At 22.3% G+C, this 21,774-nt stretch overlaps 12 protein-coding genes across 12 annotated transcripts, besides 54 other annotated features; 5 read left to right on the forward strand and 7 right to left on the reverse strand.

The window, feature by feature from the left end:
- Positions 1–33: 33 nt before the first annotated feature.
- On the forward strand, positions 34–276 carry CMU_006990 (uncharacterized protein; the record flags this gene model as incomplete). The annotated part of the gene is made up of 1 exon (XM_002140523.1): positions 34–276. The coding sequence occupies one exon, from the start codon at positions 34–36 to the stop codon at positions 274–276; it is 243 nt and encodes an 80-aa protein (XP_002140559.1).
- Positions 269–354: a sequence feature (AT_rich).
- Positions 355–384: 30 nt separating this feature from the next.
- Positions 385–423: a sequence feature (AT_rich).
- A 23-nt stretch (positions 424–446) lies between these two features.
- Positions 447–508: a sequence feature (AT_rich).
- A 107-nt stretch (positions 509–615) lies between these two features.
- Positions 616–782: a sequence feature (AT_rich).
- Positions 783–941: 159 nt separating this feature from the next.
- Positions 942–1,077: a sequence feature (AT_rich).
- Positions 1,078–1,275: 198 nt separating this feature from the next.
- Positions 1,276–1,536: a sequence feature (AT_rich).
- Positions 1,537–1,588: 52 nt separating this feature from the next.
- On the reverse strand, positions 1,589–3,697 carry CMU_007000 (uncharacterized protein; the record flags this gene model as incomplete). The annotated part of the gene is made up of 1 exon (XM_002140524.1): positions 1,589–3,697. One exon carries the CDS (start codon positions 3,695–3,697, stop codon positions 1,589–1,591), a length of 2,109 nt encoding a protein of 702 aa, XP_002140560.1.
- Positions 1,633–1,668: a sequence feature (AT_rich).
- Positions 1,778–1,869: a sequence feature (AT_rich).
- Positions 2,344–2,375: a sequence feature (AT_rich).
- Positions 3,169–3,225: a sequence feature (AT_rich).
- Positions 3,696–3,748: a sequence feature (AT_rich).
- Positions 3,749–3,852: 104 nt separating this feature from the next.
- Positions 3,853–3,923: a sequence feature (AT_rich).
- Positions 3,924–3,962: 39 nt separating this feature from the next.
- Positions 3,963–4,030: a sequence feature (AT_rich).
- On the reverse strand, positions 4,031–6,670 carry CMU_007010 (uncharacterized protein; the record flags this gene model as incomplete). The annotated part of the gene is made up of 1 exon (XM_002140525.1): positions 4,031–6,670. One exon carries the CDS (start codon positions 6,668–6,670, stop codon positions 4,031–4,033), a length of 2,640 nt encoding a protein of 879 aa, XP_002140561.1.
- Positions 4,354–4,383: a sequence feature (AT_rich).
- Positions 4,782–4,815: a sequence feature (AT_rich).
- Positions 4,883–4,957: a sequence feature (AT_rich).
- Positions 5,609–5,652: a sequence feature (AT_rich).
- Positions 5,879–5,899: a sequence feature (AT_rich).
- Positions 6,215–6,297: a sequence feature (AT_rich).
- Positions 6,574–6,606: a sequence feature (AT_rich).
- A 14-nt stretch (positions 6,671–6,684) lies between the features above and the next one.
- Positions 6,685–6,736: a sequence feature (AT_rich).
- A 203-nt stretch (positions 6,737–6,939) lies between these two features.
- Positions 6,940–8,061, forward strand: CMU_007020 (GTP-binding protein Rag A, putative; the record flags this gene model as incomplete). The annotated part of the gene is made up of 3 exons (XM_002140526.1): positions 6,940–7,131; positions 7,205–7,880; positions 7,964–8,061. The coding sequence occupies 3 exons, from the start codon at positions 6,940–6,942 to the stop codon at positions 8,059–8,061; spliced, it is 966 nt and encodes a 321-aa protein (XP_002140562.1).
- Positions 7,139–7,203: a sequence feature (AT_rich).
- Positions 7,886–7,962: a sequence feature (AT_rich).
- Positions 8,058–8,163: a sequence feature (AT_rich).
- A 35-nt stretch (positions 8,164–8,198) lies between these two features.
- CMU_007030 (uncharacterized protein) lies at positions 8,199–8,611 on the reverse strand (the record flags this gene model as incomplete). The annotated part of the gene is made up of 2 exons (XM_002140527.1): positions 8,199–8,431; positions 8,515–8,611. The coding sequence occupies 2 exons, from the start codon at positions 8,609–8,611 to the stop codon at positions 8,199–8,201; spliced, it is 330 nt and encodes a 109-aa protein (XP_002140563.1).
- Positions 8,433–8,509: a sequence feature (AT_rich).
- A 141-nt stretch (positions 8,612–8,752) lies between the features above and the next one.
- Positions 8,753–8,893: a sequence feature (AT_rich).
- Positions 8,894–8,928: 35 nt separating this feature from the next.
- Positions 8,929–9,021: a sequence feature (AT_rich).
- Positions 9,022–9,076: 55 nt separating this feature from the next.
- Positions 9,077–9,447, forward strand: CMU_007040 (Skp1 family protein; the record flags this gene model as incomplete). The annotated part of the gene is made up of 2 exons (XM_002140528.1): positions 9,077–9,138; positions 9,201–9,447. The coding sequence occupies 2 exons, from the start codon at positions 9,077–9,079 to the stop codon at positions 9,445–9,447; spliced, it is 309 nt and encodes a 102-aa protein (XP_002140564.1).
- Positions 9,448–9,541: 94 nt separating this feature from the next.
- Positions 9,542–9,685: a sequence feature (AT_rich).
- Positions 9,686–9,688: 3 nt separating this feature from the next.
- Positions 9,689–9,755: a sequence feature (A-rich).
- A 270-nt stretch (positions 9,756–10,025) lies between these two features.
- Positions 10,026–10,108: a microsatellite.
- A 19-nt stretch (positions 10,109–10,127) lies between these two features.
- CMU_007050 (kinesin motor domain-containing protein) lies at positions 10,128–12,434 on the forward strand (the record flags this gene model as incomplete). Its single annotated transcript, XM_002140529.1, has 1 exon — positions 10,128–12,434. The coding sequence occupies one exon, from the start codon at positions 10,128–10,130 to the stop codon at positions 12,432–12,434; it is 2,307 nt and encodes a 768-aa protein (XP_002140565.1).
- Positions 10,137–10,169: a microsatellite.
- Positions 11,404–11,424: a sequence feature (AT_rich).
- A 48-nt stretch (positions 12,435–12,482) lies between the features above and the next one.
- Positions 12,483–12,518: a sequence feature (AT_rich).
- Positions 12,519–12,548: 30 nt separating this feature from the next.
- Positions 12,549–12,585: a sequence feature (AT_rich).
- A 4-nt stretch (positions 12,586–12,589) lies between these two features.
- On the reverse strand, positions 12,590–14,778 carry CMU_007060 (uncharacterized protein; the record flags this gene model as incomplete). Its single annotated transcript, XM_002140530.1, has 2 exons — positions 12,590–13,961; positions 14,012–14,778. The coding sequence occupies 2 exons, from the start codon at positions 14,776–14,778 to the stop codon at positions 12,590–12,592; spliced, it is 2,139 nt and encodes a 712-aa protein (XP_002140566.1).
- A 95-nt stretch (positions 14,779–14,873) lies between these two features.
- Positions 14,874–14,910: a repeat region.
- Positions 14,911–15,109: 199 nt separating this feature from the next.
- Positions 15,110–15,164: a sequence feature (AT_rich).
- Positions 15,165–15,237: 73 nt separating this feature from the next.
- CMU_007070 (regulator of chromosome condensation family protein) lies at positions 15,238–16,671 on the forward strand (the record flags this gene model as incomplete). Its single annotated transcript, XM_002140531.1, has 1 exon — positions 15,238–16,671. The coding sequence occupies one exon, from the start codon at positions 15,238–15,240 to the stop codon at positions 16,669–16,671; it is 1,434 nt and encodes a 477-aa protein (XP_002140567.1).
- Positions 15,631–15,652: a sequence feature (AT_rich).
- Positions 16,407–16,446: a sequence feature (AT_rich).
- Positions 16,489–16,517: a sequence feature (AT_rich).
- Positions 16,547–16,567: a sequence feature (AT_rich).
- Positions 16,672–16,729: a sequence feature (AT_rich).
- CMU_007080 (OTU-like cysteine protease family protein) lies at positions 16,726–18,927 on the reverse strand (the record flags this gene model as incomplete). Its single annotated transcript, XM_002140532.1, has 2 exons — positions 16,726–17,540; positions 17,757–18,927. 2 exons carry the CDS (start codon positions 18,925–18,927, stop codon positions 16,726–16,728), a joined length of 1,986 nt encoding a protein of 661 aa, XP_002140568.1.
- Positions 17,173–17,225: a microsatellite.
- Positions 17,548–17,594: a sequence feature (AT_rich).
- Positions 17,942–18,083: a microsatellite.
- Positions 18,165–18,307: a sequence feature (AT_rich).
- Positions 18,571–18,612: a sequence feature (AT_rich).
- Positions 18,709–18,736: a sequence feature (AT_rich).
- Positions 18,928–19,128: 201 nt separating the features above from the next.
- Positions 19,129–19,227: a sequence feature (AT_rich).
- Positions 19,228–19,332: 105 nt separating this feature from the next.
- Positions 19,333–19,365: a sequence feature (AT_rich).
- Positions 19,366–19,381: 16 nt separating this feature from the next.
- Positions 19,382–20,116, reverse strand: CMU_007090 (RNA recognition motif. family protein; the record flags this gene model as incomplete). Its single annotated transcript, XM_002140533.1, has 1 exon — positions 19,382–20,116. The coding sequence occupies one exon, from the start codon at positions 20,114–20,116 to the stop codon at positions 19,382–19,384; it is 735 nt and encodes a 244-aa protein (XP_002140569.1).
- Positions 20,117–20,319: 203 nt separating this feature from the next.
- Positions 20,320–20,476: a sequence feature (AT_rich).
- Positions 20,477–20,501: 25 nt separating this feature from the next.
- Positions 20,502–21,197, reverse strand: CMU_007100 (uncharacterized protein; the record flags this gene model as incomplete). The annotated part of the gene is made up of 1 exon (XM_002140534.1): positions 20,502–21,197. The coding sequence occupies one exon, from the start codon at positions 21,195–21,197 to the stop codon at positions 20,502–20,504; it is 696 nt and encodes a 231-aa protein (XP_002140570.1).
- A 6-nt stretch (positions 21,198–21,203) lies between these two features.
- Positions 21,204–21,246: a sequence feature (AT_rich).
- Positions 21,247–21,306: 60 nt separating this feature from the next.
- Positions 21,307–21,365: a sequence feature (AT_rich).
- Positions 21,366–21,560: 195 nt separating this feature from the next.
- Positions 21,561–21,600: a sequence feature (AT_rich).
- Positions 21,601–21,690: 90 nt separating this feature from the next.
- Positions 21,691–21,721: a sequence feature (AT_rich).
- Positions 21,722–21,774: the final 53 nt, after the last annotated feature.

Raw genomic sequence — 21,774 nt, forward strand, 5'->3', positions numbered from 1 at the left:
ATTAAAGAAAAATATAAACCCTATTTTAGGATAATGTCTTGTTGGGAACAAAAAAAGGAGCTTCCAGATACAAAATACCAATATTTATTAATTGCAGCTGAACCCTATAATGTTATTGCAATAAAAATTCCAAATTATGAGATTGAACGTAAAAATAATAAACTCATGACATTTTGGGATAATAAGCAATTGATATATCATATTCAAATTTTTTTCCAAGAAAAGATAAAGGATATCACTGATACTGATACTGAAACGTCCACTAAAGAAAATTAAATTTGAAATACTTAATATTTACTTTATTAATATATATTAATAATAATGATTTATATTATGTTATAAAAAATTAATTTTCTCTAGAGTTGGACTTATTAAGATTAGAACAATAATTAATATTTTATTAATATTTAATGAATTATTTTAGATCATGCATTACAAAAGAGAAGATTATATTTATACAAAAATTATAATAGTTAATCTTTATAAAAAAAAAAAAAATCTTTATATAGTGTAGTATATTATCACTTTTATTTGCATATTCTAAAATTTCTCATCTGACTATTTAATTGATAAGTATTTCAGAATTTGAAAGAATAGAGATATAGGAGATTATCCTTTAAAAATAATCTTAAAAAAAATATATAATAGTTATAATTAAAGAATATAATATTATTAATTAAAATAATTATTATAATAAAATACTCTTAATTTTATATTTACAATCATAAATTATATTCATAAAGGAAAAAAAAATATCTACATAATATATTTGAATTATTTAAGTTATAAGTCTTTTTTTACAACGAATTATAATATAGGTTAAATAATTATTTGTTATTAATCCTTATAAATGATTAGGAACTAAAAATTTAGTCATTCATATTAGGTCATCAATAATGAATTATGATTTATTAATAATGAGATGTTCTTCTAAGATACTGTAAATATATAATAATACTAATTTTTACAAAAAAAAAGAAAATAACGATCTTTATTATAGTAAATATAAAGTATTTTTAGAAGATCTATATATGTAATTATCTAGTATTTATATATTTAGTAAATTTAAATATTTTACAATAGTAAATCTTAGAGTTTAATTTTATATGAAAATTTTACATGATGAAAGAAAAACAAGATTTAACTAAGAAATAAAGACAGATTTAATATTTAAGTTTGTCTATAATAAAATATTCACTAAATACAATAGTATATTGGTTTAGTAATTTATTAAGTTGAAATATTTAGATTGTTGAATATAAAAATCAGATGTACTTTAATATTTCATAATTTAATAAATCCTTTGATTAAATATTAATAATATAAAGTAAATTCAATTTAAAGATTTTATATTATTAAATTAAGAACAAATTATATATATATAATAGGATATTTAAATAGAAATAAAAAAAGTAGCTATTTTTTATTTTTATTTTTAATCAATTTCTGATTATTTCATTTCATATATTATAAATTTTGATTATATAATATAAAGATAAAGGTAATTTTTATTAATAAAAATCAAAATTAAAATAAGTGATTTAGTTTTATAAGTCAATATGTTAATGTATAAAATATATTAGATAAATTATTTCCACTTATTAGCCCATTTAATTCTTTCTTCAGAATTAGTTAAATTATTATCTTTTATAAAATTATCTATATATTCATGTTTTTTCTCTAATGACTCAAATATAGACTTTTTTTGAATTACCCATACTTCATTAACATCATCTTCTGTTGTAGGTATTACTTGAATGAAATATTCATTATCTTCATTTATATTATTTAATTTATAACTAGAATCAATATATTTATTTTCCATATTCAAATTATTTATAATATTTTTATTAATATTTGAAATAATTTCCTGATAAATTTGATATTTTCTTTCCTTATCACGACAAGAAATATTATAAATAATACATCCAGCTTCAGTAATAGATAATTTCATTAATTCTATAAAATATGGTTCAATAAAATGTTTTGCAGGACACATTAATGGATCCCCAATATTGTTAGAATTGATATCAATAACTATAATATCAGTACTATTAGGTTTCATTTTAGAAATATCTTCTATATATTTAAATGCATCTTCAATAATAATATTTATCCTATTTTTAGATAAACCAAAATAATTAATGGCAGCATCGACTACATTAGGATCTATTTCAATTGCTGTTATATTTAATTGATCTCTAGTATATAATTGCCCAAATACAGATGCTAAAATCCCACCACCTAATCCTAATATAATTATCTCAGGAGTTCTAGTTTTATATCTATTAATATTTATTAATGATAAACTAGATGCTAAAATTACACCAATATAATAATCAGATAATTTACTTAAATAATTAAATTTAATATTACCATTATTTGAATTCAATATAGTTACTTCTGATTGTATTAAACGAGGATTAGATGTAAATACCATTTGTCTACAATTTCTTTTTTTAGATAATATTTCATATATTTGTATCCCATTACAATAGTCTGATTCTATATATGCTATACATTTACGTTTAATATGTCCATTATCTCCTATAGAAAGTATAGGAAATTTTCCAGAACCTTCTAAAGCTAATGGAGATAAATATGAAGAAATTTTATTAGTAATTTCTAGATTTGAAATAATGTTATTAGAAATATGACTAGATATAACAATTAAACGTTTAGTTTTTATTTGTTCTGCTAATTCTTGATATCCTTTTTTAGTATTATATAACCAATCTAATTCTTCCCCAAAAGGAACAATTAATGCTGCTGTTAATTGATATTCTATTCTTTCTACTTCATTATCATAAATTACTATTTTATAAGAATCATTATCTTTACTTTTTTCATTTCCATTTAAATAATATACAATCATTTGACCTGGTTTATAATATTTTATATGTTTTTTACTCCAAAATAAAGCTGAAATCTCTTTTATATGTTTTGGTAATAACCATATATTAAAATTTGAAGACTTTATATATGAACTATCATCATTTAAAAAACACATTACTATATCATTTTTAGAATCTTCAATTTTATTTATTTCAATATAATAAGGTAGAAATTTGGAATCTTCAATATTAAATAATGGATAAATATTTAAATATACTTTTTCTTTGTAAAAACTTCTAATAATAACATTAGAAATATATTCTTGACATAATGTTATTAAAATATATTTACCATTATTATTTAATAATTTAGAACATATTTTAAAATATTCAGTTCCACGTTTTTTGTATGTATCTTGTAATATATTAGTTGAAAGAAAAGCATCTAAAAAACCTTTATCAATAATTATATCATATATACCTTTATTTTCTTCTTTATTAGCAAAATCTTCTAAATCATTTCCTACGTCTAAACAAATCCATTTCATTTTATAATACTCTTTACAAAGTTTTTTCATTTTTTTAATAACATTTTGTGAAAAGTCAATATTAACTATATTATGATAACCAATATTATATAATTCTAATGGAATATTTGAATTGCCACATCCAATATGTAGAATATTTATAGATTTATTTGAATCATGGGAATATTTTAAGCTTTCAAATAATTTAGATTTAATCAAATTATAGTCTCCATACCATTCAAAATTTATCTTTTTATTTTTATCTAATTTAAGAAAAAATTGTTCCCAATATTCATTATTTGTAAAATCTTCGAGAAATTCTGGTAGAATATCCATAATTTTAATTAAGAATTCAAATATTAAATTTCTCAATATATTATTAATAAAGCCGCTAATAGAAAAGGTAAATTATTCTTTAAGTTTTATTTGATAGGTATAGAAATTAAAAAAGTGAATCTTTATATTATAGAGACAAATAATACAGAATTTAGTAAAAATAAAAAAAAAGTAGATCTTATTATAAACAAATAATTAAGAATATTGTGATTAAATTAAATAAATTGATGTTCCTTAAATTTACAAATAATCTGATATACTTAACAAATTATAATTATTGAAATAATAACTTTTATATTATTTTAGTATTTCATAATATTAATATATTTATAACTAATCCAAAATAGGTTTACTTAATAAACTTTTTTTTCTCCTTTTAGAGTTATCTAAATTATGTTTATTATTATTTACTTGTACTAAACTTCTCTTATATGCTATAGAAGAAGTTAATATATTTAACAATGATAATCCACTAGTAAAATTTTTGTGTTTCTTATTATATTTATTATTACTTGAATATTTCGAATATTCAGAATAATCATGATGTGATAATATATCATTTTGTAAAACTTCATCACCCCAAGCATATTCCCATAATGATTGATTTGGTAAAATAGCTGGTTCCATTTTACCATAAGGAGATGTAATAAATTCTGTAATTATATTTTTATTTTTATCATTAATTTGATTTACTTTTTCAAAACAACTATTATCTTCATTATCTTTAATATTACCTATATTTTCTGATTCTATGTAATTTTCATATATATTAACAAGAAAATCAAGATTATCTATATTTATTACATCATCCATATAATTTAACTCATTAACAATATATTCTGAATATAATTCTTTAGTATATCTTTTACTATGCCATAATAACATTTTTCTAACTGGCATATTATTATAAAATTGTTCTAAACAATTTAATTTATTTGGATTAAATGACAACTTATTTAATTGATTATTATCTATAATTAATGATTTTAATTTCTTCCACAATTTTAATGCTAATATATATTCTTTAAATGAAAAAGTTGGATCTTTTTTATAAATATATAATACAATTCTACAACATGAATCCAAAAATATATTCAAAATAAAAATATTAATATTATCTATAGGATTTAAATCACCATATATAATAAATGTAATAAAACCTTTACGATCATTAAAAAGAAGATCAATATAAATTTTAATATTTTCAATATCATCATTATCAATACATTTTATTAATATAGGATATAATAAATAAAATAACCAACATAAACGTTCAGTAACATAGCAAAATAAACTATATAAATTTGTTGATTGATGTATATCTATTGAATTATTTAACTTCATATCATTTCTTTTATTATCATCTTTATTTTTACTTAAATTCCAATGAGCTATAAATTCATATAAAAATTGTAATAGATATTTAATAGTTGGTATTATAAATTTCATATTATTAACAGTTTTTATTCCATAAATACATGAGATAATATAATCAATTGCAATTTTTCTAATTATTAATATTTCGTGTGGTTTAAATAATCTTTTAAATAATTTTTGCATAAAATTTTCACACCATATTTCATGAAAACTAATAGCATAAATTGGAATAAGTTGAATAAATTGACATTTATTAACAGTTATTATATATGTATCAAATGCATCTAATAAAATTTCAATTAAATTAGCTGCATTATCCCAATATATTGTATATTTATCTGAAGCATTAGTTAAATTATCTTCTGGAGCAGATGATTCAATATCACTACTTGATAAAATACTTGTATATTTTGAAATTTCTAATTTTTCTATCTTTATAATATTATCACTTTTTAAATTTATTTCTTTAGATATTTCTTTATCTTTATCATTATCTTTAATCATTTTATTCTCAATTCCTTTAGTACAAATATCAAAAATATATTCATATAAAATTAATAATATATTATCTAAAATTTGTGCTGTTTTATCTATATCTTCTTCTGTTATTAAATCTATAAATTTTATTTTTTGTGCCCCTATATCTTTAATATATTTTTGAGTATCACTAATATTATTATAATCACCTTTCTTTATTTTTATTACAATATTTTGTAGTTCTTCTTGTCTCCATTTTTCAAATCTCTCTTCAGTCCATATATTTGGATTATTAACATGAATTTCGGAATCTATTATAACAAGACGATTTAAAATATATTTTATAATCATTGATGATACACATGGAATTAATTTTATACTATATAATGCAATCTTAATATAAATAATAAAAGAATCAACTGAGAATCTTGTTGTAGGGGGAAATAAAGATTGAATTAAATTTATGTATTGATTAATTTCTCTTGGATAGATAGTAATAATTGTTGATATAACTTTAATAATTTTCTTACCAGCTTGTTCCCACTTAGATTCCATATTATTAACACAAGTTACATAACTAAAAGGAATAATTATATTATTATCATCATTTGATCTATTCTTAATTGCAAATGTCCTTATATTATTATATTCTTTAATAGGATGTTTAATTATTAATATTTGTTCTAAATATTTATATTTATCATATTTTGGATGAAATTTTAAAATATACTTTAATAAATTTATATCATCTTTACAATTTATTTCGGAATTAATATTATAATCTTGACATATCCTTCTAAGTTCTTTTTTTAAAGAATATTTAGAATCAAAAGATTTACTGTTAATTGAAAAATCAATAAAATTTGGATTTTTTTGTCTAAATATACATAAAGTTCCATCATCTCTTATACTTATCTTTTCTTTTAAAACATTTAAAATATTAGATAATTGAAAATTTCCATTTGCCAAATTATCTAGAATTATATTTATTAAATCACCAAGTTCTGAATCTGAAGAATCACAAAAATTATAATTTTTAATTAAATTGATAATATCTATAGATTCTGTTGTATTATATACATCAAGTTTTATATATTCATCTTTAGTTTTAGTTTCCATTATTAATACATTCCTAAATATTTAAGTTTAATTAATAATTAAGAAGAATTTATTATTTATTAATTAGGATATTTAAGTCTTTTTTTCTTTAAGGTTTAGGGTTGCGCCATTATATAAACCCTAATATTCTTAATAATACTTCTAGTTAATATTAAGATAAATAGGGTAAGAAGAAAATTCATACAATATATAAATTTGATTATAGCTGAATTTTTTATTATTAAACTAAAATCTATTCTATTCTTCTTTGTATAAAAAAAACAAAATAGATGACTTCTGATAGGAGGAAAGTCTTATTAATGGGTAGAGCTGGTGCTGGTAAAACATCTATGAGAAGTATCATTTTTGCAAATTATTTACCAAGAGATACTAGTAGACTTACAGCTACAAATAATATTGAACATTCTCATTTAAGATTTTTTGGAAATCTCGTTTTAAGCTTATGGGATTGTGGTGGACAAGTAAGTCAATAAAAAAGAAAAAAAAAAAATATTATTAATTATATATTGTAAAAATATAATTTATAATTTATAGGATATTTTTATGGAAAACTATTTTGAAAGTCAAAGAGAACATATATTTAGAAGTACAGAAGTAATGATTTATGTACTAGAAGTTAGAAAAATTAATCAATCATCATCTAAACAAATAATGAAAGATTTAGAACAAGATTTCCTTTATTTTAGAAATACAATTAATAATTTAAAAGCTTTATCACCTGAAGCAAGGTTATTTTGTTTAATACATAAAATGGATATTTTATCTATATATGAAAGGGAAACTGTTTTACAGTATTATGAAAATGAAATAAGTAAATTTTCAAACCAATTATCTTATAGAATATTTCCAACAACTATTTGGGATGAAACTCTATTTGCTGCATGGAGTGAGATTGTATATGCACTTATACCAAATGTTGAACTTCTTGAAAAAAATCTACAAATATTAGCTAATGTATGTAATGCTCAAGAATTAGTTATTTTTGAAAAATCAACATTTCTTGTTATATCACATGCAAGTAATTCATCACTTTCAATAGAAGATAAAACAAGATTTGAAAGGATATCTAATATATGTAAACAATTTAAATTAACTTGTGCAAAATCTCAAACAAGTTTTATAGGTCTTTCTTTACATACTCCTAAATTTTCAAGTTATATTGAAAGATTTACTCAAAATTCTTATATTCTTGTTGTAATTAAAGGAATTGGTAAGTAAATTTAATAATATAATATTAAATATTTTTTTTTTTTCCTAATATGAATATGAATAATATATAATTCTTATTTTTAGATACTACACCATCAGCAACATTATATAATATTGATTATGCAAGAGATCATTTTGAAGCTATTATTGCATCTCATTTAGATATTGATTCAACTGGATAAATTTTAATTATTTATAAATAATTATATAATGCACATTTATAGTTAATCAAATATATAATTCATAGAAAAAAAAATATTTAAAATTCTGAAATATTAAAAATACATATTCTAGCCTTATTGCTAAAATTTATTCATATTTATGATTTAGATTTATTATTACGTAAGTAATCTGATTTACTTATACAATTACCAATATTATTAATAATTTCTTCAATTTCACTTTGTGATTTAATTATTGTTCTTGATTTTCTCCTCTTACCATCTGAAAGTCTAATCAAACTAAAAGATTTTGATAATAACTTATCAGATGATTCTAATTTATTTTCTTGATTCTTTCTCTTTCTTCTACATCCACTTATTTCAGGATAATCTAAAATATTATATTAAGAAATTAAATTGAAGAAAAAGATAATATCAAGTATTATAAAATCTTATAATTATAATTATACTTACATCTTTTAATGGAAAGTCGTATTGAACGAGTATTCTTCTTATTTTGTAACATTGAAAATAATTCATCCAAAAATTTTCTAATATCTAATTCTAACATTTATATTTAGTTATTTAAATTACTCAATTTATATTTTAAGTTATTTCTAGGACTAATCGCGCTATTCACCTATTTTAATTCTTAGAATATAACTATTAATATTAAAGGGTAAATATAAGGAATATATATCAATTTCATTACATTATTTTTTTTATCTTTATAATTAAAGAGAAAATAGTTTAGTTTGATTATATTTCTAAATATTCTAATTGTTTAAGTGATTAATGATATATTTCTTATAATATTCTTTTTAAATACTTTAATTCAACTAATAATAATAAAGTGTCAAATTACAGATTCTTTAGATAAATAACGGCTAATATTAAGTTTAAATTATTAGATTTTATTCTTATTATTAACAATATATTTAACTTACTTATTTTTTAGTTAAATATGTTAGAATTTAATTAGCGCTAGCCAAACAAATTGAATCTCATAATAAAAGAATAAAATAAAATATGTTAAATGATAGATATAAAGAAGGAAGTAGAAGAAACAGAATCTTTTGATTTAGTAGAGCTTGTAAGGTAAGATATATTGTTTCTCTAATATAAATAGTAATAGTACAAAGTTACTGCTTTACTATTAGTTGTGACAATAAAGTATTTCGTATAAAGCGTGAGCTTGCAATAATAATTCCAGAAATACGTGATAAGATTAAGGATAAACAAAGATTTGTATTTAATTATATTGAATCGAGATTAATGGAAAAAGTTATTGAATATCTTGGATATAGGCATAAATATTCAAATATTAATATGCCATCTCCAGCTTTTCATATTGATGAATCAATTGTAATGGATCTATTAATAGTTGCAGATAAATTGGGTATTTAGTAAATTATTAGAATGATAGCAATTAATATTTCCACTTTCTTTCCTTTTCTTTTATTACTATATTATCATTTCCAAATTAACAACAATATAGTGCAATATTAATTTATAAAATATTACAATATGTAACAGTATATAATATTTGAGACTTAATAATAATATTTATTTAATACAAATAAGATAAATGTTAATAATATATATGAAACTATTTAGAACTTATTATTATAGAATATATTAAATAGTGAATAAAATAAATGGTAAGGAGACAGAAAAAAAATAAAAAGGATAATTAAGAAAAGAGAAAAAAAAAAGTTCTAGTAATTATTATTTTTATTCTAAGAGATGCTTAGAATAAAATGGTAAATGGGCGGGTAAATACATTTTATTGTAATATTTGAAAAAGTTGCAATAAGTGGGACGGGGGGGGGGAAGTTGTATGAATTAAGGAAAAAATTTTAATTTCTAAATGTAGAAAAAGAAAATTGTTGAACGAGGGTTTTGGATTTTTCACAAAAAGAAATATTTAGAAAAGAGTTAAACTCATTTTCATTATATTGACTTTTATAGGATATCTCCATGCCTATTTATTAATTTATATATTATATATATTATATATATTTTGAAATATATACATATAATTAACTAGATAGTATATGTATATATAGAGGAGATAATAAATAAGAATGTCGGAAAATATTAATAATAGTAATAATAATAATGATAATGGGACAAATTCTGAGGTAATGAATGAAACAGGTGTTCATGTATATTGCCGTGTAAGACCTCCTAACGAAGCAGAAAGAACAAATGGCAATGGAATTTTATGTGTAAGTGTAAGATCAGAGCAATGTATTGAAATAACAACAACTTCAGCAGATTTAAAAGGTGAGAATGATCCAAAGGAACGTACTTTTTATTTAGATCATATATTTCCAATGGATACTACACAAAGTTATGTATATAAAACCGCTGCAAAACCAATTGTTGATCAATTATTTAAAGGTATTAATGGAACAGTCTTAGCATATGGTCAAACATCAAGTGGTAAAACATTTACTATGGAAGGTGTTATAGGGGATAATGAAAAGATGGGAGTAATTCCAAGGATGGTACATGATGTTTTTGGTATGATAAGTAATGCAGAAGAACATATTGAATTTCAATTGAAAGTATCAATTTGTGAAGTATATATGGAGCGTATACGTGATCTATTAGATACTAGTGGTACGAAAAATAATTTAAGGATACATGAAGATAAAATACATGGTATATATGTTAAAGATTTAAGTGAATATTATGTAACATCTCCTGAAGAAGTATTTGAATTAATGGCTTTAGGTCATAAACATAGAGCAGTTGCTTCAACTAATATGAATTCATATTCATCAAGATCTCATTTAATATTTATGTTGCAATTACAACAAAAGAATGTTTTTGATTCAAGTGTAAAAGTTGGTAGGCTTTTTTTAGTAGATTTAGCAGGATCAGAAAAAATAAGTAAGACTGGTGCAGAGGGTCTTACATTAGATGAAGCAAAAACAATTAATAAATCATTAAGTTGTCTTGGAAATGTAATAAATGCTTTAACTGATAATAGTAAAAATTATATTCCATATAGGGATTCTAAATTAACAAGGATTTTACAAAATTCATTAGGTGGGAATTCTTTAACTGCATTAATTGTAACTTGTTCTCCTAGTGTAGTTAATGAAGCAGAAACAATTGGAACATTAAGATTTGGAATAAGAGCAAAGATGGTAAAGAATATACCAAAGGTTAATCAACAATATTCTGTTGAACAATTACAAATATTATTATCTGCAGCACAGAAGAAATTATCTGAGAGAGACACATATATTACTTTACTTGAATCTGAAATAAAACGACTTGGTGGAGAAATTCCAAATCCTAAAGAAATAGATAATAATTTAGATATTGAATCCTCTAATAAAGATGATGATTTAAATAAATTTAAATTAAGAAGTACAGGTGAAGATGATGGGATTGACTCTTCTAGTGAATTAGATGAACTGGATGAAGCAAGACAACAGTTAAAACAAAAGAGTGAAGAGATTAGTCAATTACAGCAAAAATTGAGTGAAATATCAGATATTATTAAGCAGATTAGTGATGATAAAGAGAATTTGAATATGAAGTTAAATGATATTACAAATGAATTGAATCAATCAAAATATCAACAACAAGATCAAAATGAAAAGATACAACAATTACAATTAACAAATAAATCTCTTGTAAATGATTTAGAACAATCACATATCCAGAGACAAAAACTTGAACAACAGATAGATTCATTAAAGGCATGTACAACAATATCTTCTAATAATGAGGATTTAACAAATAAATTATCTAATTCAGATTTGGATAATGTATCTAATATGAAAAGTAATTGTATTTTAAACTTAACATCTAATAATGAACATAATTCAAGTTTAACTCAAACTTTAAAAGATGAGATTAGCTTATTACGTCAACACTTATTAACAAATTGTATAGATGAAGATGAGAAAAAAGAAAGAACTATATTATTAAATGCAATTGATGAAAATATAGCTAAGATTGCTCATTTAGAAAATAAATTGGATGAAAACCAGAAATTAATAAAGAGGGCTGATGTAAATGATCAAGATACAAAAGATATGTTGCAAAAAATGTCACAATTAGATACAAGTATGGAACATTTAAGTCAATTATATCAAAAACTTGTTGAACAAAATTTAACACTTAAATCACAAGGAAAATTGTATGAAAGAAGATTAAGAAGGAAAGAAGAACGAATAAATCAATTAGAGAAATCTCTTATTGATGCTAAAGCAAAGTATACAAGATTGATTTCTCAATGTAACTCATTAACAAAAACTATTGAGAACATTTCTAAATTACGTCCTATTTTTGCAAAGCTTGCTCCTCCAAATATTGTAAGAGGTATTCAAGGTGGTGGTGGAAAGTCATCAATAAAAAGTTTGGAATAAACTTATTTATCTAATAATTGGTTATAAGTAAATATAACGTAATATTGCATTTAAATAATTTTAAGAAAATACTAATATATAATACTGATTTTGAGATATTTCGGACATTTTCACTTTTTTTTTTTTTTTTTTTCTTATAAATTTATAAATACTTGTTAATATTGAGCTTCATCTTCTAATTCATCTAATTCATCTTCTATATCATATTGCACATATTTCCATGATTTTAATGTAGCCTGAGCTAATAATGAGGCATTTATATTATAAGATTCATTGTCTTCATTATTTTCATTATCTTCATTATTTTCATTATTTTCATTATTTTCATTATTTTCATTGTTTTCATTGTTTTCATTATTGCATATAATTTTTGGATTGAAGAAGTTTATATTATTCAATTGATCATAAGTTTCTTTATCTTCACTTCTAATTTGTTCATTTCTTCTTCCTAAAACATCATCTAGTGGGATTGTCCTTGTAATAGGAACTGGAGTACCCCAACTTGTTGCTATTGAACTATGTGTTCTACAAGAACTAAATCGATTTTGTCTTTCAATAGTATAGATTTCTGTACATTCAGATACAGGGATTGATAGACGTTGAGTATTAATTTCACCTAATGGATAACTTTCTGAAATTGAACCAAGAGAAGTAATTGGAGCATTCTTTGGTAAACATGGAATTCCCATTACAAATCCTGAAGCTACTATACTTGGACTATCAATTTCAGTTTCAAGTTCAATATTATCTATTATTTCTGTAAGTTTTAATGATGAAGTTAAATCAGTAACATTATCAATTTCCTTATCATTAAATGTTATATATCCATTTTGTGATTCATTACTAAGTTCATTAAAATCTTCAATAATTCTTGCTCTATGTCTGCCTATTTTAACTCCAGAATTAAAATATTCATCTAAATTATTATAAATAGAAGGTTGTTTATAATTAGATAGAATATCTGTTTCCCTTTTTTGAAATATTGATATTAAAGATTCTATAGAAGTTCTCCAAGGTGGTTTAAATTTAGTATTATATGATTCTTTAAATATTGGTGTTCCATTATATTCTTCAGATAACCAATTTAAATTAACAATAGTCTCAGAATATGGTTCATCTATAAAATTTGTTCCTAAGTAATAATTTAATTTATTGCATCCAAAATCTGAAAGTTGTTTAATTACAACATCTAAAGAATCATAATTTAATAATGATGAATCAAGAAAAAAAATAATACATGGTGCTTTATATTTTAAACCAGTTTCTATCAATTTAATAAAATCAATTGAATTTACAGATTCTTTATTATATTTATCAAGTAATGAAATAACTACTTGATATAATGTAGTAAATTCGGTTGGTATTATCCTTCTCTGTGAAATTGTTGAAGTAAGTAATAATAATAAAAATGGAAATTGGATACGATAACTTCTATTCCAAAGTTCATGTGATTTTAGTACAAGTTTGGGTAAAAATCCTGTTGAATATCTATCAAGTTTTCCATTTAAAAAATATCCATTCCAACCACTAATAGAAGATAATTTCAATTCTTTATCTTTCAATCCAAAAAATTATACATTTTTTCTTCAAAATTCCTATGCTTTAAAATATTGTATATAATATTAGGATCTATATAAATAATTATATCACCACCACCAATCAATTTATATTCAATTTCATCATCATATAAACCTTTATAAGGATCATTAAATACCATTTCAAAGGCATATATAATAGAATCATATAAGAGCATATCATATATAGATTCAAATTGTTCATTTTTCTTGGTGATATCATCCATGATATTGTTAGTATGAATAAACTCATCTTTTTTAAAATTTGAATTTACTCTACTACTTTTTGATATGGAAATTGCAGACATCTCAATTGATAAAAAAAATGTATTATCTATTGGATCAGTTAATTGTTTTTTTTGTAATGATATTGGATATATATCTCTTTTTTTAAATAATATATCCATAGTTATTGTCGGTTCTAGTGGAATTAATACTGAATTGTTCTCTTTTGTTGAATCACTATCACTTTTACCTCCCATATATAGCCATATTAGCCATGTACTTGGATTTTTTATCCATTCTTGTTTACCCAATATTTCGAATTTAGTAATTAATCTAAATAAGTTTTTTTGGAAATTACGATAAAAAATTAGTCCACTCTTATCTACACGAGATATTTCTAAAATGGTATTAAAGTCAAATGCATATTCAAATATGAGTTTATTAATTTCAATTAAGTCTATTCCACTATTATTGAAATTATTTTTCAGTTTTGAAAGAATCCATGTTGGTAGAATATCCCCGCTAAATAGTTTATTTCCACTCATTTACTATTATTATAGATATCTCAAGCATATCTCCTATATTCTATTAAATATAACCTGCTATTAAAAAGAAAAGAGGTAGATCTATTCGTTGTTTATTTTCCCTTTTTTTTTTCTTTCTTCCTTTTTCTCTTTAGTACTTCCAAATAGTTATCCCCACTAAAGGTGATGCATACTCCCACATACCGCTACAAAAGTCACCGGTCCATTCTAATATACTAGGTTGGCTATACATGAAAAATAGATAATGCAATATTTGGCGCTTAAATTTAGCACAATAATAAAACTTCTATAAACAGGATTTATTGATTATATGTAAATTTAAAATTAGACCTTTAATATTATAAATTTGAATATAATTTATAAATTAGGTAAATAATTATTATTAAGATATTCTTTTATGACTTAAAAAACATTTTCTTAATATCATATAACTAGACTTAATATCATTGTTATATATACATGGGGCAAGCACCAGTAAAATCTGGCGTTGTAGCTTGGGGATCTTCAGAATATGGCCAATTAGGTGCAATTTATGAAGAATCTAATATTGAACCTAAATTAATAGAGAGCTTATATTCATTTAATCGTATTAAAGAAGTATGTTGTGGAGGTCATCATTCAGCAGTAATTACCCATTCTGGAGAATTAATTGTTTGGGGATATGGTGGATGTGGACAATTAGGACTTGGTGACTTAAAAGATATAGTTATTCCAAGAGTAATGACTTCAATAAAAAATGTTATTAATGTATCATGTTCAGATAGGCATTCTGCTGCTATATTAGAAGATGGTAGATTATATACATGGGGATGTAATAAAAGTGGAAAATTAGGTATTGGATCTTTAAATGTCAATTTAAATAATAATATTATTTGCACACCTCAACTAGTTGAAAAATTATTAAATGAAAAAGTAATAAAAGTATCTTGTGGTAGTTTTCATACAGCTTGTTTAACTGATCTTAATAAAGCATATACTTGGGGATTAGGGATGCAAGGTAGATTAGGACATGGTGATACTAATGATGTCTATACTCCAAAATTAATAGAATCTCTAGCAGGATTATCTGTTAAGAATATTGTTTGTGGTGGTCATCATACTGCAATTCTATTAAATAATGGAAAGGTATATTTTTGTGGTGGTGGTGCCTTTGGAAAGCTTGGATTTGGTTCAAAAGAAGATATTTATATCCCTAAACTTTTACAAGGATCACTAACTAATAAATCTATTAAGGAAGTATCACTTGGATATCAACATTCTGCTGTAATAACTACAAAAGGAAAAGTTTATACTTGGGGACAAGGTGGTAGATTAGGTCATATTTATAATGGTCCTGAACCAGATATTTTATCTCCAAAGCTTGTAGAAAAATTAAATTCTATTATTGCAGTTAATATATCTTGTGGTCATTCTCATACAGTTGTAATAAGTAATATTGGTGATGTATATGCTTGGGGTGTAACTAGAAATTTAGGTCATGGTGTTATAGATTCTAAACCAAATGATCCTACATTACATCCTATTTTACAAAATAAAAATATTGTTCAAGTATCTTGTGGTAAAACACATACTATTGCATTATCAGATATTGAATTATTAATAGATAAAGTTAATTCATCTCTTACAAGTAATTATAATGAAAAAAAAAATTCAAATTTAAATTATAAAGGTGATGAGAATTCTTTTGAAATATCCGAAGTTATTGATAACTTAATATTTAATAAAATTAAACATAATATGGACAAATATAATTGTATAACAGATACTGAAAAAATTAATTATTTATTATGTGAATTAAAACGAAAAGAAGAACATAATATTATATTACTTAATTTGTTACAAATAGCATTAAGAGAATTAGAAAATCTTCAAAAAGAAACCAAAAAAGTATAGAAAAAAAAAACTATAAATTATTATTATATTTCTATTTAATAATATATTTAATATTTATCTATGTTCCTTTTCTTCAATTATCTTCTTTATTTTATCCCATTCTCGTTTACTAGACTTTCTTATATTATTACGTCTTTTCTTTCTTTTATGAATTAATTCTTCATCGTCATTTGTTTCATAAAATATCTCTCCATCTATATCTTGATAACATTCTATATAATAATCACATTTATTTTCTTCTTTATATATATTTTGATCAATATTTTTATTAATAGGACCTGATCTAGCAAAAATAAAATATTCTCTTGATATACCATTTTTTTTTGATGATTGTCTTCCTCTTAATTTTTCTTCTTTATAAATTAATTCATCTTGTTTTAATAATGATTTATTTTCAATATATTTATTTGAATCAATATCAAATTTATCATCTTTATCATTATTCTGATTATTATCTTCAAAAGGAGATAAATTATATCTTTCAAGAGAACTTTCACGTTCATTATTATTATCATTATTATTGTCATTATTATCATCATTATCACCATCATTATATATATTATCTTTTATGTAATCATTACATTTAATAAATTCACAATCCTTAAGACCACCTACTTCATTAAATATATCTTCATCTGTCTCATTATTAATATTCAAATCTAATTTAGAATACTCTATATTATTAAGATCAAAATGCTTAATTAAAAATATTGTATTATCTTTCTTATTATCATTTTGGGTTTTTTTATTTAAAGCACAGTCTATAATAATATTTGTCTCTATATCAGGAAAAAGCCAATCATATTGTAATCTATCAGGACTATTTAATATATTAGATATTACTGTTATAGGAATACTTGATGAATTTACTTCAAGATTATATTTATAACTAATTCTTTTAAATTTATTATTATCTTTAATTTCCTTATCAAGTAATTCATTCAAATTCTTATCGAAATCAATATTATGTGGATGTAAATAATTTAATGGTAATAAATTAACCGGTCTTCTAATATTATTATCCATTTCATGTTATAGTTATCTTTCAAATTTCTTATATTCAATTTTTTTTTTTAGAAAAGGACATGATATTGCTAAATAATTAGAATTGGAGTTAGAATTACGTTTGTAATCATCAAGAGTATTCCTATCAAATGTCTTCGGAGGATTATATATATCCAAATTAAAAGATTGATATACAATCCGTTTTAAATTAGTATACTTATCTATATTATTTGGATTAGAATACTTTAAATTATCTTTTTCTTCTTTATTATAATTATCTTCATTATACTGGCGCCTATTATTATTAATACATGTTAATTCTGTATCTTTCTTTTTAGTATCTATAGTAGAAATTTTATATAAATATGATCCATTATTATTATTCTGATTATTTATTATATTATTATAGTATTTATACAAAGTTTTATCTTCTAGATTATCTTCAAGATTCTTAGATAAAGTTTTTTTGTTATCTGATAATATATCTGAAATTAATTTATTAGAATCATTATTTATAATTTTATTATCTAAATATGATTGATTAAATTTTTTTGATTTTATTGGAGATTGATTAAAATTAGTATATTCATTTTTATTATTATTAGTTAATTTTTCATATTTTCTATTAATTCTTATTTCGTGGATTTTATGTTTTTCAATTATTCCAGGATCATAAGATATACGTGGATGATAATTAGATACTAATGGGGTACCATCAGGAATAAAATATAAAGAATCATAATGTGTATCACCATAATAGAGTAATCTTAATGGCCATAATCCTTTAACATAGGATTTTCTATCATTTGTATTAGAAGATGTCATTATTGCAATTCTTTGTAAAAAACAATTACGTGATTGTATAATATAATTCATTGAATTACATCTCGTATCTTTATTATTTTTTATATAATTTTGTTTATTTGTAATTAATTTCATATCATCAACTATTTGGAATATATGAATAGGTATATTATATAATTCACAAAGTGCTTGAAGTTCAATATTATCACCCCAAACTCCTAAACATCGTTTATTATTAATATAATTATCTATATTAGGATATTCATGTATAAAATCAGAAAATTTGTCTTTATTAATTTCAATATAATCCATGCAATAGGATCTAATAATTTCATGATTTTCACTATTTCCATATAATTGATCACTTACAGCTCGAAACAAACAATTACCATCACCAATTATATCCCTAATATAAATTTCATAACTTGAGAAATATTGTTCAAGCATAATTTTAACTATTTTAAAACAATTTCTTCACGCAAAATTTATCAACGCGCGCGAACCACAAAGGAAATATTTAATACCTATAATATTTAAAAATAGGAATATTAAAAGACAATAAATTATTGATTACACTAATTTAATAGACATCTAAGAATATTTCCCATAGTAACGAATTACTAAAACTTTGTAACTTTTTAAAGCCCCTATATATAAATTTATTGAAGTAATCTTAAAACTTTTTTATAGTATATATACCATATTGTATATTAAGTTAAATAAATTAAAAAGAAGAAAAATAAAAAAGTTTTCTTTTTTTCCCAAACTAATAAAAAGAAAAAAGCTGACAAAACAGGTGCAAGTAATAAATATAATTACTTGTAATAATTAAAACATTCTAACATCAATAACAATTTATTATTAATAATAAAAAAATATTATATTGTAGATGATATTCAGACTAATTAGCTGGACTTTCTGAATGTGAGACCGATACACACCTTCTATTAACAGGTGAATAACTTCTGACATTATCATAGTTAATTTCACTAGATATATCTCTCATTTCTGTACCGGTATTCTCTCTATTACTTGATTTCCAATGAGAAACATCAGAATCTGTCTCTACACTTCTTTCTTCTTCTCTTCTTATATAATGATGCCCACTTCGATAATTATCATTATATTTTCTCCTATCATCAATTCTTCTATAATCATATCTTCTATCACTATATCTCCTATCATCTCTTATATAAGGTGATTTAGATCTTCTAGAATAATGGAAATCTCTTGATCTATAAGATGAATGACGTCTATATGGATCAAAACGATAATGAGAACTATTATATCTTGAATCAATTGATCTTCTAGTATAGTAATTCTCATTATCTCTATGTCTCATAGATTCTGGAGACTTCCTTCCTTCTTGAGCAAAAGTTACATGGATTTGAGAACCATCTAAATTTGCTCCATTCATACGTTGAATTGCAGCTAAGGCATCTGATTCTTCTACATATTCAACAAATCCAAAACCTCGTGGTCTTTTTGTATGAAAGTCAACTGGTAAATATACATCACGTATTTGTCCGAATCTCTCAAATACTCTGCGAACTAATGACGGTGGCGTCTCAAATCTCAAAGATCTTATTAACAGTGATCTACGTGGATCTCTATAACCACGACTATTCCCTGTCATGAATTAAACTAATTTTCTCTAAAATCAGTTTAATTTTTTTTAATGTTACTAGTAAAATTCGAGGTTTAGCACCTTTTCCACAACAATAACCCGCAATAATGCCGCAACTTTTGACCGCTAATATCGAGAAATAAATTGACAATAGAAGGGAGAATTTCCCCATGATAATAACTTTATAAAAATGGATCTATACATGTATTAAGTTATAATAATATATTTGTATTTTTATTATATTGTTAATAGTTTTCATAAGTTATAATAAATAAATATGTAATTTAATTTATATACAAATTATTATAGCAGAATTTATATGTTACTATTAAATACTTATAATTTCCAATTAAATATAATATAATTATTCCTTTCTTCCTTAATTATTTCTTATTCAACTTTTATTGATATATCTTATCCCTAATAAACCTAAAATAAATAAACTTGTAAATACAACACCAATTAAAACCCATCCTAGGGTAGAATCTTGAAATTGATTAGTTAAGGTAATTTTTGTTACAGGACGCTGTGGCCTAGCATAATACCGTTTCCGCCATTCCCCTATTGCCATTGTTTCACGTGTTGATCCATGATTATAACCACTTTTTTGTAATGTCTTGATCTTGTTATCAATGATTGTTTGTTGGTTTTTAGGAAGAAATATATAATTTGTTTGTGATCCTTCTATACCAGGATATACCATTTGTGATAAATGTAATTTTTGTTGTCTTGCCCTATATTGTAGATCTGAAAGAATATTGTTATTATTTTCATTTTTTATTGTTGGAGTTAATTTTGACTTGTCTTCTATATTTTCACTTAATTCTATTTCTTGATCTGATTCCATTAATTGTTCTACTTCATTTTCTTTATTATATTTATCTAATTCACTTTTATACTTTTTGTCCTCTTGATAATCACTTGTGTCTAGACTAGTTTGAATATCATCAGATTCTTCATCCTCTTCACTACTATCTAAATTTTGTTTATAACCTGATAATTGAGCATACCCTTCTTGCATACTAATGCAAGAAATTGTTTGAAAGAATTTGAATATAAGTAGAGAAAGTATAAAATACTTTAACTTCATAACTTCATTATATATTATAAAGTAATATTACAATATTCATTATATTTAAGTGCAGAATATTTGTGTGTAATAATTATTTAGTTCACACCAAAATTAATATTAATAGGAGATATATTTTTTTTAAGAAAATATTTCTTGTTATTTTAATTAAAATAAATTTTATAATTTCACAATAACATTTTGTTATATTATACAATATATTGTTCCCCTTAAATATTTTATTTTAGTAAACTTGTAACTATAATGAATAGTAAATAAATTGGTGAATTATTGGTTTTATTATTAATATTTACTTATTTAACAATGAAAGTAGATCTAGAATTAGAGAAATCTTAGTAATAAACATAAATCCTTTTTTTTTGGAATATAACTTTATTAATATTTATATAGATTTAAAATATTTCGACATTCTATATATTTATAAGAGTAGAAAGAAAAGTGGCAATTTAAAATATGAGAATATATGGTTAATATTATTAATTGAACCTATTGCTAATATTTATATAATATTAACTTTTAATTATGATTTAACTTAGTTACCTAAATAAAATATAGCGCTTAAATATTTCTATTAAAT

Source organism: Cryptosporidium muris, genomic scaffold (assembly GCF_000006515.1).
Source record: "Cryptosporidium muris RN66 scf_1106632373431 genomic scaffold, whole genome shotgun sequence".
In the NCBI taxonomy this organism is placed as follows: Eukaryota; Apicomplexa; class Conoidasida; order Eucoccidiorida; family Cryptosporidiidae; genus Cryptosporidium; species Cryptosporidium muris.